The sequence below is a fragment of the Etheostoma cragini genome, chromosome 4, assembly GCF_013103735.1.
Source record: "Etheostoma cragini isolate CJK2018 chromosome 4, CSU_Ecrag_1.0, whole genome shotgun sequence".
Taxonomy (NCBI): Eukaryota; Metazoa; Chordata; class Actinopteri; order Perciformes; family Percidae; genus Etheostoma; species Etheostoma cragini.
The window spans coordinates 2896477-2912139 of NC_048410.1; the positions used below are offsets into that span (position 1 = coordinate 2896477).

Sequence of the window (15663 nt, forward strand, 5' to 3'; positions counted from 1 at the left end):
CCCCCCCCCCCACACACACACACACACACACACACACACACACACACACACAATCTGTCCCTACTGTCATGTTAAACCGGGTGAAATGGGAGAAATAGGACAGCGTCAAAACTGCTGCCAGGGAAAAAGATTACCAATGAACGTTATGTAACGCCTGACATTGACAGAAAACGTTAACATTTCCTACGGAACACGGAGATAACGTCAACTAGCGTCATATAGCAGCCATACGACCTTATCCAGCCGCTGTTATTAACGCTCGGTCCGGGTTGCCTGGGCACCCACATAGTGCAAAATAAAAGCCCACTTGTTGATGAATAACGTTAGCTTCGTTGCCGTCAACACATCCTCCCAGTTGTTTTCCGACCGTTTAAAGTCTCAGTGTGGAGCCCAAATGCTACTGTCGTGTTTAGCATGCGTGTAAACGATAAAGGAGACAAACAAATCAATGCATTGCGTCCGTTTGTTGTAACGTTTACTGTAAGTTAGCTGTTAGCTAGCTTCACATTAGCTTGTCTGCTAACATTATCGTTACCTCGCTCGTACAGTCCGCTGAACGTCTGAGTCGTCGAGCCACGTCGAAATATTCCCAAAACATCGTTGGGGAGCTTTCTATCGTGCCATAGCTCAGGAAACACGTTTCAAACAGAGTGTATAGGAAATACCTGAACATAAAATACATTAAACTGCATTAGACTTGAACTGACGGTGTAGCTATCTTTCGAACAGGAAATATGTTGCGTTAAATGTTCCTCGTACACCGCAGAATCGAGATCTGTCGCAACTGTATTAAACAGGTAGCGAGTCGTTTTCCTCGAAAACAAAGAAGGGTCTTTTGTGTGGTATTAGTGTATGGGCACGAGTTGTTGTTTTTATATAGAATTTATGCAGGTTTGAGTTCCGAAAATGCGCTTTAGTGAGATATTTTGGCGTTATTAGTATTAGTATTATCATCATTATCACAATCGCTAAAAACAGTGAGAAGCATGGAAAAAAAGGAACATTTCAATTAATATTATCGCAAATTAAACGTCATGTTGCACACGTAACATTCACTGTTTTGATGCGGCTTGCATGTTCTCTCTCAGCACCCACTTTGCTTGTTCGTGCATGTCTGTCAAAATTCCGATTCTTCTGAGTGTACCCAAATGTAGCATAGAAATCAAGCTGAGATCACTTCCTCTCTTTTTCCTCTGGTTGTGATGTTTCTCACTGTGTTGTTAACACACAGTTACACATTTACTACAATAAAAACTACGACTTTTTATTAATCTAGACCAGGCTTGTATTTTACAACAAATCAAAACAACGATTTCAGCGCACCAGTAGGCTTTGAGACTGAGTACAAGTTCAAATTATCAGAGAATAAGTTTTTCTAATGCACTTTTTTTGACAATTTGAGAAACTCCTCAATATTCTATGTCATTTTGCAGCTACTTCAGGTGATAGATGAATGAATGCGCTGTCAAATAATTTGATTTGGTGCAAATAAAGGAGAGAGCATCTCATTTTGGCGCTTTATTACTTTCCACTGTACTTTAATTCGGATAGCTTCTGCCCAAACTTTATCTGTACTAATCATTGTTATACTGCTCATTTTAGCCTAACTTATTATATCTATCTGTAAAAAAATCTGTCTATAATAATATCCGCCTGTATAAATATTAATCTGCATATTCACCTGTAAACTCTGTGTAAACCATTAGTATATTATGTTCATTGTAGATATCTTTACTTATAGTAATATCCACCTGTATGTTATATTCAGTACATATCCAGCTGTAAATCTTGCTCACAATACTTGTTATCTATATTTTATATTCATAGGACAAACCCATCTGTACAATTCTGTTTATAATAGTATTCATTTCTATATTTATTCAGTACATATCCATGTCCTGCACTTATGGAACCAGTGTATATCCTGCACCTGCTGCTCTTGCACTTCTGGGTAGACCCAAACTGCATTTCGTTGCCTTGTACCTGTTCCTGTTTAATAACAATAAAGTTGAATCTAATCTAATCTATTTCCCAGCAATGGCTAGCTGCTTCTAATTAAAGAAGCAGCTAGCCATTGTTGGGAAATGTAAGTTGGCACCTGTTGATAATTAAATTATGAAAAACATGAAAGCAGAGTAAGAGGTGTGTGAGGGAAGCACTCGTCTATGTGCTGTTCCCTGACTGCATGTATTTTGGGGCAGACGCACGAGTATCACAGGGCTACGTCACACACAAAGGTGAATCCCATTTTCTACATTTGATGCAAAGCATTTAGTGTGATTGGTTGTAACTTCCTAATAACTCATAAACTCACTCATTCATCTCCAGCAGGCGCAGTTGTCCAGGTGGGAGCTATTCCGTTGTTGTCAGGACAACCTCCCCACCTGGCGGACAGGACAGGTATCTCTGTGGTCCCGGATGTTGCTTACCTTAATGGCTTTAAGTGATTGCTATTTGCACGTGCATTTCAACGCAAAACACATTAGATTTACGCTACTGTTGAATGAAATGTGCTGTAAATAAAAATCCCTCATCTATTTCTGTCTTTATCTAAAACAATTAGACTAAAGCGCGTCATGGAGCAGATGGGATCTGCAGCTTTAGATTTGATAGATAGATGTTTTGTCGGACCATCACTGCAGGATTTCTTTTATTGAATATTAATAACCTACGCAGTCCCTGGTGGTCTAGTGGTTAGGATTCGGCGCTCTCACCGCCGCGGCCCGGGTTCGATTCCCGGTCAGGGAACTGACTTTTGGGGGGTTTTCAGGAAGAGTCAGCGGATCATGTCCCGGTGCAACCAAGCTCACCTCAGAGAGAGAGATGGAGAGAGAAGAGTTGACACACCCTGGCCCCATAATACCTTCCTCACATGATCTGTCATGCGCACGCGCAGATTGCACTCCTGTTTCACGAGGAGTTATGGCACTGCACGATCTGTTCCACGCTTCCGATATAGTGGTTTTAGCCTCTGTAACTCTTTGTTGTAAATTGAGTTGCACATGCTCAGATTTATACGGTTTACGGCATAACGGGTCATATTGAAATTTGTGAAATCCATGAAATAATAAACTTTTCTGATTACAAATAACAGAATATGGAAATCATTTCAAAAACGTTGAAGTTAACTATGATTGTTTGAATGCTAACGTTAGCTGAAAGCGCCATTCAAGTTGCAGCCTTTGTTGTGTTTGATTGCTAGCTTGTAGCCAGCAGTGAACAAACTTCGTTAAGTAGCTCCATTTTTACTGTATTGATATTACAGAAATCTCTCTCGTTAGCATCTTGTATGCTACTTGTCACAAAGTGACGCATGCGTGACTCAAATCTGCACTCGACTTACATCGGGGAGTGACACCCCCCACCGGGAAGCTAACATTAGTTTTGCTAACAGCTAATTTTGCTATCCCCTAAGTATTGATTGATTGTATTTTAAATGAGCACAAGTAAAGTAGAACTGACGTAACAGCTGTTTTTATATTTTAACGGTTATTTTTTTGAAGGTCTTTTAAAGTTATTACATGCTGTCTCAGCTAGCAGTTAGCCAAATTAGCATTTAGCTAAAGTAACGTTAACTTAGGCAAGCTCTGAGTCCCTTTCTTTTTTTTGTCTCTCAAGGCATCGACAACACAGCTGACGGGTTAGGCTCTCCCTGTCAAGACACGTGCTAGAGAGAATTTTGCTAATGTTTTAAAGATTTCACTCTGACATTCTGGCTTCACTTCGGATGCCATCAGGCGGGATCTCCGGTTGTAATCAGTCCTCCGCTGACCAATCAGCATCCATTAGCAGAATGCTATTGTGTTATGGGCAACAACAACAACAACCTGTAAGAAATCGAAAGGACATAAGTACTCGTTCATTCAACTTTCAACCTATAATCCATGTCCTAACCCTAATTTGCAAAAACTACAATCAAATCTGAGATTTCTCAAGGACAATCAGGCGAAAGAGACAAATTCAGCCGTCTAGCTCCATAGACTCCCATTCATTTTGCACTCACCCGAGATCACCCCCAGTGGAACTCTGGTGGGACTGCACCCAAATTCGGCAAAATGGGGCTTAATAGGAGCTAACAGGCTCTCCGTAGACGGGCTCTGATGGGACTGACAGCAGCGATTGTGATATTGAATGGTAAATATGAATGAAAACACAAACCCAAGTACTTGTGTGATTGTTATTGCATTATTGCTTATTTGTAGATGTCAGTTTACATTTGGAGTGAAAGGGTGACAACTGAAAGCTATGTTTAAACATTAGCCTACTTAGATAGATTTTTAATTTTGAGGGAAAGCTTGATGTTTGTGTTAGCATGGGTAGCACCAGGCTACTGGTTTTAGTGGATTAACCTTAACTTTTACCTTAGTACATCACTGTTTTGAAATCAAAGATGATTCAAGGTGTTCTTTTTTGCGCTACTGGACTATTGGATTTCCTTGATTTTACTTGTAGTTCTGATTCATTTACCCGTGGTCAGAGAGCGATTGAGTAGCAACAGTCCATTCAACGTTTAGTGTCCAGCCCACTTCTTCTGATGAGGCATGAGCTGACCACACAACCATGATCATTTTAAGACTAAACACAAAGTATCAAATAAATTTAAGAATAACAACTCATTACACTTGCATATATGAATTAAATAGCATTTTATTTATTAAACAATGAGTGAGACAACAAGAACGCGTGTGTGTGTGTGTGTGTGTGTATTTAACTGGAAAAACAAGAACAAAGTGAAGGACCGGGGATGAATATTGTGTGTATTTGAGTGTTGTGTGAGCTGATTATCAATAAATAAATCAAAAGAGCGACTGTGTGAACAGGTGTGTATCGAACTTGAAAAACAACAACAAAGTGAAGGAACAGGGAGGAATATTATAAGTGATTAATAAACCAAAAAAAACCCTCCACATACATTAGGCTGAGGTTAAGGATTAAGGATCAGGGCTGAGAGGAAGGACAACAATCCTCTGAGAAAGGAAACCCGGCATAAGTAGAAATATGACAAGTAGAAACAAGTATGAATAAGAACAACAACTTTGTCAAATTAAACTTTCGGTATTATACATGCGGCTAAAAATATTCCACATTTCATGTCATTCCAGGAAAGATTACATTCCCAATGAGATTATTACATTATTCATTTTAGTGCATCCAGCTTCAAAACAACCAGAGGTCAGGGATTCTCTACGGATTTACACACAAAATGTAGATAAACTACATATTTCTATTTAATTACCCATTCCCAGTAGATGAACTTATACTTATTGGTTTCTGATTGTGGCGGATGATTTGATTGACATTACAGTAATGTTTTGCTGTAATTTCTTTTCTACAGTGTACCCTTACGTTGGAGATGACACAGCAACATTACCTTGTTGTTGTTACAGAGACTGAGGGAGAAATGGAGGTGGTTTTCAAGGGCAATGAAAGGGACATGACAGGGGACAGAGAGGACAATCCAGGGGCCACTTTTCCAGGGTCAGGTGATCCAGGGATGTGTGCGCCAAGGGCCAATCAGTCAGGGGCCAGCAATGAAGCAACAACGTTGCCAGGTTGCCAGGTTGCCCTCGTCCCATCTACGTCATCAGACTTGAGTTTGAGCCTCCGGAAAAAGCTGCTCAAATAAATTCAGGTTGGTTTCCAACTAGGCCATAGTGAAGGAAGAAGAGAGAACTACATCCTCAGAGTAAGTTTCTGGTTAATTGAGGAAGGATTAGCTTCAAGCTATCTATAAAACAGAACAACAAAGTTTCTCTCTGTTCTTTAGGATGGACATATCCTTGTCACACTTACCGATCTGAAGAAATTTACAGCTTTTTAAAGGCAGTATTGTTCCTCTTTAAAGAGAAAAAAACAACACAGCACTGTGTCCAACAGTAACCTCTGGTTATTGTTGTCAGCCATGATATTAAGTTACAGCCTGTGGTCATATTTCATTTCCAAAAGGAACCTCCCTTCCTCCCCTGTCCTCCCGTTCCTGCGGCAGTTTATGAATGAAATAACAGAAGAACCAGATGAGCAGCTTCCACTTTTACTGCATCGTGCCAGATTAGCAACAGTGTCAAAGAGCACAGCAGGAAAGGCGGCGTCCTAGATTTGAGTTTTGAAGCCAGTCGCCGTTTCCTTCTGCTGTTCCCTCCCGGAAAAACACAACTGGGAAGCTCCCAGTGCAAGGACTTCCAACTGGAAACACGTGCAGATAGAGCTGCAGCTCCCTCTCTGCTGTCTAAGAGCAGTGGCTTTCAAAAAGGGGGTCCTTGATGGGGCCTTTGGCAAAAAGGGGAATCATTTATTTAAGTTTGTCTCTGAATTTCAGAAAAGGATTAGGGCCGCATGTGAAAAAATGTATTTGAGGTCTGAGGTTTAAAGTCAGGAGACTGAGAATAAATTAAATTCTGGTTTCAATCTCAGAATTCTGACTTTATTCTCTAAATGCTGACTTTGCTGACATTGTTTTACATGTGGCCCTAATCCTTTTCAATACTAAATACATGCTCCAGCTCCTCAAAACCCATGTAAAGTTTCCGTGTCTTGCTTCTCTACAGCGTAACAAAACAAAAAGAGCCGCGATAAGCAGCAGTCAGCCGGAAAACAAAATCACAAGAATACCTACACCAGAGAAAGGACACGAGAGGACAGGGACGCCCGTCTACAAACCAATCAAGTACAAGTATCAGGAGACGTGGCTCATGTATTTGATGACGACAGGACAGAGTTATGTCATGTACAGTTATTTATTACGCTTGAATAACTGCAGTGGGAAACCAAAACTATCTGGATCAAATGTGTGCAATGTAACAAAAACTCGAACCTTGGACCGGACGTTCAGGTGTAAAAAGGTCCTTAAAGGTGTTGTACTGTCATGCAGGAGTCAGATCAGTACAAGTACAAGTTCCTAAGAATTGTACCTAAAACTGATTTATTAGCTTTCTTTGGCCAGTAAAACTAGTTGAACATGATAGCAAACTGTATTTACACATCCAACACACTGAGCACAATATGCATGTGTGCCCTTCTCCAGTTGGTCAATATCAGTCCAACATTCACTCTCTCTTTTTTTTTTTGCTGTTCTGGTCTTCACCAACTCCGGAGAGAAATACCTGGCTCTTAAGCTGTCGAATGCTCCAATAGTTTCCCAAGCCAGTCGCTAACGTTGTCATTTGGTGCAGGGCATGTTGAATGGGCAGTGGTGGAAGAAGTATTCAGATCATCAATGAAAGCACTAATACCACACAGTAAAAATAATCTGTTACAAGTAAAAGTCCTGCATTGAAAATGTTATTTAAAGCATTCAAAGTAAAAAATACTCAATGCAGAAACATTTTGGAAACGATCCACACAGTTCTGTTAATCAACCAATTGGTTAATGGGCTGATCACTTCAGCTGTACACGAGGGCCTATATTGTTGGGTAGTTTGACATATAATAAAAATAATAATATATTTTTTAAACTACACGCATTTTGTGTACAAATCTTAATTTGTGAAGTAACTAAAGCGGTCAGACGACTGTAGTAGAGTAAAAAGTACAATATTTCTCTCTGAAATGTAGCAGAGTAGAAGTAGAAGTGGCACAAAAAGAAAAGACACAAGTAAAGTACAAGTACCTCATATATATGTGTAATTAGGCACCTGGATAGCTCAGTTGGTAGAGGGGGCGCCCATATGCGGCGGGCCAGGGGTTTGACTCTGACCCTCGGCCCTCTCTCCCCTTTAATATCTTTAGCGGTCATGTCAATAAAGGCCTAACATACCCCAAAATAACATTCAAACTTGTACACAAGCACAGTGTTACTTGAGTAAATGTTACATTCCACCAATGAGCATAGCCAAGTGTTTTTTAATCAGAGCTTTTTCACTGGAAACAACTGAGACAAGGTCGATGAGAGCAGTGTGCAAAAACAGTAATTACTTAATTACTTTCCAGCCCTGGTGTGACGTCTAATCAGCGTTGACAATCATTTGCTGGTTGATGTCTAAATAGGACCGTACAGTCCACACAATAACGTCATTATAGTGCTATGTAAAATGGTAGAGGGTGCATTAAAAATGACTTTTTTCGCCCATTTTCTACACCTGTGCATTAACCCAGCTATTACCGTAGCTCCCGTTTTGTCCTCGTAATTGCCCTAACAGTTATTTTCAGGAAGCATCCATCAAATAACAACAAGGCAACGGATTCAGCATTTTCATTTTTTTTTGCTTTTTATTTTTGCAAATAGGAAAATAGCACATCTGGTATTCAAACAAAATAAAAAATAAAATACAGCCTGTGTGTTTAACCAGATACACAGGCAGGACTGAGAGAAAAAGAGACAAAAGAGAGAGAGAGAGAGAGACACAGAGAAGTGGATAATGAGGGAATACAGGTCTGGATGTAGGTCAGTTAAAGCAGCCTGGGGAGGCTCAGACACAAAGACAGCACTGGTTCAGACAGATAAACACGTCTGCCAGTCTGTCTGTCTGCTATAAATGGGTTTCTACATTACTAAGCACGGTTGTTGTTGTTTGTAAGAGTAAAACCTAATGTATCCATAATGCTATAAGAGTCAGAGATATGAGGATGGTTACTGTGTAAATGACCGTGCACAGCTACATGCATAAGTTCTCTACGTTTGAGTTCATCCAAAAGCACCAATGTTGCTCGAGCTACGTTAAGATTGCCGGTAGCCTACGGTCTGTAGTAGTAAGCGTCTGCTTGTTTACAGAGACAATCCAGTTATGTGAGGCGTTACACAGTTACAGTTACACAGTCTCTTCATGTGAAGCACTGGTAGATTAACAAGCACCAACACACTGAGATCAAAGAAATGATAATAGTGACTGCACTGTGCAGCGCGCAGTTTAACTGTCTTTTTCCTTTCGTTTTTGTGGCATTTTACGGTTCCAATAGATTACAGAACAGCCATAAGAGCACAATGACTTTCTCACTTTCCACTAACACAAGTGCACTTGAGACCAGCAGACTCAACATAATTGTTTGTTAATGGGTTGAGTGGCACTCCAAATCCTAGACCATAATCAGTCTGACATTCCACAGATTGATCACGCTACAATCAAAAACTCACAAGACAGACCAAAGACCTCTCCAGAAACACGATTAATAGCTTAATGCACTGATTGAAAATCCTCATCGATAAAAAAACATCTAGCGGTATATAAAGGCTAGAAGCTGTACAGGTCATCGTTGTACTTTATGTTCAGTACACATTGTATTGAGTATGCTAATACAGATGATTGAGTAAATGTTCGCTACCTCTCCAACTGCTTAAACTATTAGCTTTTCTTGCTGCTATAACCAACTGAAGATTACAGTAAGTGCTACCGTAAATAAGAACGAGCAGTGTTTCACATCAATTTTGCACCATTGAGACAAAATATAACATATAGGTCGAGTAGTTTTCTAGGCCACATAAGTTGGTTGCCCGAGGAATCAAGGAGAATTTCAAAGAACAAAGAGCTTATGACCTGTCACGCACCGACGGTGTTGTTTTCATGCACCCACAGGGCCAGAACAGGGTTTTCTGGTTTGGCAACCCCCAGTTCAGAATCACAGTTAAACAAGAGCAGTCATATGATAAACAGCAGAATCAAGTGAGGTTGGTTTAGTGATATGGACAAAGGCATCAATAGAGATTAGGGCAAAATGGGGCTGAGAAAAGGCATCCGGGTCGACTCATGATTGGACGAATGCATCCGAAGGCCAGGGTTGGACGCATAAAACATCAGACGTCTCAGCATTTACTCCTAATTGTAGAGTCCCACTGTTCCTTCAGAGTAAGAGCGCTTTGATCTGGAACACCGACCGCAGGAAGCAGCATCCGCCGCTATCAATTACAGGGTCTATCTGAAACCTTGTATTTATTGTGCAGCATTATTTATTAAGGTAACTATTCTTAACATTATATGTTAAGTATTAAAATTAAGCGTTGAGAAAGTGTCATGAATCGACAACTCTTTATATATATGACACGCAATATGTGCAACTTATAATCCGCTCTTAGCCCGGTCACATGGCCTACCCCTCCCGGTACGTGTCCACATAGACCGCCAGGTCTGTCTTTCTACATTACGTTTGCCTTTGATTATGGCCATCAGTAATAGATTGTTTCATTTCACTATAAATGTCATTTATATTTATTTTAGACAGAGAAAGGTTAGGCAGCGTGTGCATTTTCAACAACACGTTCCCGCAAATATTTCACAATAAAACCCTCGTGTTAACAAGGGATTCTGTCCACAGAAACGCTAGAGGGCTTTTAATTGGAAAACAGACAAAAAGGAAAGTTAAAAATAAGTACTTATAGTTTGTCTGTGACACATTTCACAGATATAGACATTGGAACGGTAGTAAAAGACGTAATGCTGCAGATATGTCAATATGACAAATAACAGATCATTTTCGCTGTCTATTATTGCTGAGAAACAGGCGACATGCCGAATCCCTATGGTTACCGGATCTGTGTGGTCTGTTATAACCACCGTTAACATGTGGGGGGGGGGGGTTCCCCAACGCACACTCCGCAACGCACACCCAGGTATCAACATGGCCCAAATGTACTCTCTGAGAAACACAACTTAAACCATGCTAATTGTCTCGCCTGTTTTGCGTCCTCTGATTGGCTCTTCCGATCAGCCTTAATAGAGACCACCGATCAAACTATTCAAAACAAATATCGGTCGATGAGGATCGGTCGCCGGTCAATCGGAGCACCCTAAATCCAGAGTGAACTGGGACTTCTATTTAGAGGAGATCCTTCTGCTCTAATCCTAATTTCACTATACAGGGACGGCTGTCCCGCTCTGCCACGTGAACGTCCATGTCCATGTGATAAGGACACCTGAAATAAACGTGACGTTAGATTTTCACTTTTAACAACGTACAAAAACGGGAAGCTCTATCCATGTGGACCCTGAAGTTTGACTTTGAAAGAAGAGCAAGCACAAAAGTAGAAAGGGGATGATAGAATTACAGACACACCTATTGCTGGTTTACCAACCGACTTCCAACAGCACCTGGTAGCTTGGTCACAGCAGCGCAAGCAGTGGTTGCAAGAGGGGCCTCTGTAAGACTTGTCTCCTGTGTGTGTGTGTGTGTGTGTGTGTGTGTGTGTGTGTGTGTGTGTGTAAAGGCCAGGAAATCCTCTTTTAGCTGAGTGTTTCCCTGAGGTGGCTGCTCAGCATGAGAACAGAAAGAACAGGGAAAGACAACAGCAGAGGGGAAGGAAGGAAAATAGGAGGGGAGAACAGCAGCCAGCACTCTCGATTCTTCTGAAAGTTCTGCTTGTGAAGCACCAAAAGTCCTGAGGGAGACCCAAAGCCAGGCCAGGCCAGGCCAGGCCAGGCCAGATCGGGGCAGGGCAGGGTCTAGGCCAGCTGAAGGTGTCACACAGTGCCTTTGATAATCCTGCTGGGCCTGGAGCTGCGGTGGACCTTCGTGTGTTTGGATAAGTGGTCGCTGCGGGCGAACTTCTTCTCGCACAGAGAGCACTCGTACGGCTTGATGCCGGAGTGAGAGCGGCGGTGACGGGACAGTTCGTCTGAGCGGGAGAACCTGGCGACACAAGAGCAGACGGGTGGCGTAAGGGACACATTACCAAAGAGAGATCCACCAAGGTTTTTCATTCATTGACTGATGAGGACCAGGATGAAGGCCACAAACCCAAACACGTCGGATTCGATTGGTCGCCAATCATCAAATGGATTGCCAACCATTTTCATGATTCATTTTAGTCGTTTTGATTACAAATTATTTGATTCCAGCTTCTTTCTTAGGGGGGGGGATTAACAATTTTTGATGACAGCAATATTTTCGGGGCGCCTGGATGATTTACCTGGAGGAGCGTGTGCCCAATTTACAGGGGCTCGGTCCTTGTTGCAGCGACCGCGGGTTCAACTCCGACCGGCGGTCCTTTGCTGCCTGACCTTCTCCCTTTCACATCTTCAACTGTCCTGTATAATGAGGCCTAAAAATGCCCCCAAAAATTATCTTAACATTTTTTTCTTCTAGTTTCTTCCCTCCTCTGTGAGAGTAAACGGAATATCTTTGAGTTGTGGACAAGACAAGACTTTTGAAGACGTCATCTCGGGATCTGGGAAACAGTGATTTACATTTTTCACCACAGAAGAGTTAAGAAACTAGACAGATTCACTTTTTAGAAGCTGGAATCAGAGAATTATTCCCTTTTTTCATTAAAAATAATTCTATATCTCATTTCATTAAAATCAACAACAATTTTTTTTTTTTTAATGAACAGGAAAAAATGAGACAGCCAGCACGGGGCACAGGCAAGACTCACTTATTCTTTATTAACTTGCACTGGGGCTTGTCATACTCTAGCAATATCTCATAAGTGCTGTATTTAATTGTTTTGTCTCATTGCTTATTACTGCTCTGCGTGTTTCAAGAACATGGCTGTAATCAGTGTTGTGTTGGCTACATGAACTGTATGTGGATCCTGTAGATGTGTTACTGCATTAATACCTCACTGTTTCATATTGCTCTGGTTTCCAAACATCTGGCCAGAGGACTACAGTTGAAAACCAACCGGCTGACACATTAACAGAAATTTTGATTAATGTTATAAACTTATAAATAAATGAAAATGTTGGTTTGTGTGATAAAAGTTTGACCAATCTCTTTCATATTTACTATATATACACACTGTAGTTGTGCAGTGTTTGGTGTGTCATAACAATTCATACTCATGGATCTGATACTCCAACTAGACTTCCTGGATTGTGTTGCACATCTAACTAGTAATGGAAGCAACGCGCCCTTCCACTGCAGCCTCTTGCACCAACTAGTGGGAAAATCCCCTCAAAGCTTGGTGTATTCCTTTAAACTAAGTAGTTACCATTAAACCTGGTACAGTACACATCATGCCACATACCTCCAGCCACAGTCAGGCCAGCTACATGTGTAGGGTTTCTCTCCCGTATGCCGGCGGAAGTGAGCTTTCAGATGGCTGCTTTTGGTGTACATCTTCCCGCAGCCCGGGTGGGAGCACTTATGGACCCTCTCTGTGGGCGGCAGTCTGGATAGCCGGGGGGCCACGGCCTTCAACAGGCCGTTGCCCGGGCCTCCGACCCCGGTCACGCCCGTGATTTCTAGAGTCCTCATGGTGATGGGCAGAGGAGCGATCTTCACATACTTCTGGTCAGCTGTCTTGGTGTCTCCACTGTTTAGTGATAACAAGGTGGTAGCGGTGGAGGGCACCTGTGGGGCCAGCAGAGTGAGATTCTGTCCTGTTGCACCCTGGAGCCCCATGACCAGATGAGTGAGCCAAATGCCACTTTGGGCCCCGGGAGGAGAGCCCGCTGGAGTCGGAGGCTGGGCCAGAGGCACGGGCTGGAGCTGGAGAACCAGCGGAGGGCGCAGGAGCACTGGCGGGGTTACGCTGGAAGGTGAGGGGTTAACTTGTGCAGAAGGGGAATGGTCCGCTGGGCCGGGGCTGTTTTGCTCGTTCTGAGGGATGTTTGGGCTTAGAGGGCAACGAGAGGCACGAGTCCCTTGGTCACTGCAGGTCTCTAAGGAAGCAGCCTGGGGTGCAGCGGAGGAAGGAGAGTCACTGCAGGGTAGAGGGAAGGCCTCCTCTTTTGGGGCCAGGAGCCCCTCTTTGACCAGTTCCATCTTTTCCCTTAGGAACTCATCTATGTCCTCCAGGGTTGGGGAGAACGGAGACGAGGGATGGAAAGGGAACTCTGGCAACGTAGGCTCCTGACTCGCGGGTTCCTCTTCTCCCTCGGCTCCGAGAAAGATATGAAGACTCCCCCTCTCGTCCTCATCTTCGTCATCCTCCTCATCCTCCTCCTCCTCTCCAAGGCTGGAGCTGTGCTTAGCCCGCAGCTCCCCAGCGTCGGGGCTGTCGCAGGAGGCAGGACTGCCCCCCTCGCTGCGGGCTCCGTCCCCCAGGCCGAGGGAGAACAGGCTGCTGCTGTCTCTGAACAGGTCATTCTCCCCACTCAGCGTTCTGCTGCTGAGAGACACCATTGATCCGGGACAAACCAGACGAGAGGCTGTTGAGGAAACGCAACCCAGAAGTGGGATCCAAAAAAAAAAACCTGCAAAGGCAACATTGAGATTGGATTTTATTACCCAGCAGAAAGTAAAAGAGCATGAAGAGCCATTTAGCTCAATGCCCAGATTTTAAACTTTACAGGTCCCTTTGGCAACAGAGTACATTTTTAATAAGTCATTCTCTCCTCAGTCAATTGGTTTGCTAATGTTTAGAAAGTCCCTTTAAATAGTGGATTAACAATCTTTTACTGAACCTTTTTGTATTGCATCACTTTCCATAAACTTACTTGATGGGCCAAAGACAATTTTCCACTTTGATACAAAACTAAGACGAGATTCATTTTTTAGGGGCCCCAGGGAGGAGAATTTGCTGAAAAATGACCTCCAAGTTCCCACCAGATCCAGTCCAAAGACTACACTGAAATAATACTTTTCAAGATTTCTTTTAGTTTGGGGTAATATGATTAAATACAACTGAATTTATTTATGCGAGCACAATATAAACATACGACAGTTCAGGTCTTAAAGGAGATTTTGACACACAAGATATTGCTAAATTATTTGGTAATCATGCATTACTTGCCTGTAGTTATTTTTGTACTTGTGGATCAGATTCTTTAACTATCCTGTTGTCCTTGGGTCAAATCTGGATCATTTTCAAAAGGTTTCTATATTAGAAATTTGGGTTTTTTCAACAAAATTTTCAAAAAAATAAAATAAAATAACGAATAAAAAACAAGAATGGTTCCCTACAACGGGAAAGTAAAATAAATGATCAGTACAATACTTTCATTACATTTGGTTTAAATCAATTTGATAGCATTTGGGGGGAAAAAAATGATAAAAGAACTCTAAAATAAGCGGGAAAAAACGACACAAATGTCAAATAGGGCAGAAAAGAAATGTCAGGAAAGCAACAAAAGTGTGAAGAAAAGACAACCAAAAAATAGTTTACATTTTAAAAGTTATACCCAGAAAAACAAAAGTTGCATGGACAGTGGGAAGACAACAAGGGTTAACACATCTTCCCAAACCAGTGTCCGTATAGAGAGCCGGGGTCTTTGGTGGCAGTTGGCCATTTAATCCAGCCTTGAACCAGCTCTAACCAGAGTTAGACCACTTCATATGACACGGGACAGAACGTGTTTAATTCCTCTGGCGATTATTTTTCTTAATTAATCGATTAGTGTTTTGGTCCATCAGAAAACGGCCGATCAGCGTTCCCTAAAGAACAAGGTGACATCTTACAAGGTCTCGTTTTGTCCCCAATTCAAAGATATTCAGTTTAATATCACAGAGGAGTGGAGAAACTAGAACCTATTCACATTTAACAAGTCATTCAAAAAATGGCATATTCAATTCGATTATCAAAATAGTTGCCAAATAATTTAATAGTTGACAACTAATCTTTGCAGCTCAACTGTTTATTGTCAAACATGAGAGCCCTTGAAAGAATATTTCCACCAGGCCTTCTATAATGAATGTAAAATAAAAGGTCTATTTTCATCTATGGGCCACAATAATACTTAAAATCTTCTAGCACTGGTCTGGTTTTATTTAGTGCCAGTCATTATACACTCACCGGCCACTTTATTAGGTACCCCATGCTAGTAACGGGTTGGACCCCCTTTTGCCTTCAGAACT

At 42.0% G+C, this 15663-nt stretch overlaps 2 protein-coding genes and 1 non-coding gene across 3 annotated transcripts in view; 1 reads left to right on the forward strand and 2 right to left on the reverse strand.

The window, feature by feature from the left end:
• Positions 1 to 753, reverse strand: part of elk4 (ETS transcription factor ELK4) — an 8864-nt gene extending 8111 nt beyond the window's left edge. Inside the window, exon 1 of the mRNA XM_034868512.1 lies at positions 536 to 753. The gene's annotated coding sequence lies outside the window, so the exon portion shown is untranslated. The remainder of the gene's footprint in view (positions 1 to 535) is intronic.
• Positions 754 to 2676: 1923 nt separating this feature from the next.
• On the forward strand, positions 2677 to 2748 carry trnae-cuc. Its single transcript has one exon. It is a non-coding gene; the product is annotated as a tRNA-Glu (tRNA).
• Positions 2749 to 11163: 8415 nt separating this feature from the next.
• si:ch211-117k10.3 (Krueppel-like factor 15) overlaps positions 11164 to 15663 on the reverse strand; it is a 5451-nt gene continuing 951 nt past the window's right edge. Inside the window, exons 2-3 of the mRNA XM_034868519.1 lie at positions 12893 to 14063; positions 11164 to 11553 (exon numbers count right to left, since the gene is read on the reverse strand). Of these exons, the coding sequence (XP_034724410.1) occupies positions 11385 to 11553; positions 12893 to 13992 (1269 nt within the window). The 5' untranslated portion in view covers positions 13993 to 14063 and the 3' untranslated portion in view covers positions 11164 to 11384. The remainder of the gene's footprint in view (positions 11554 to 12892; positions 14064 to 15663) is intronic.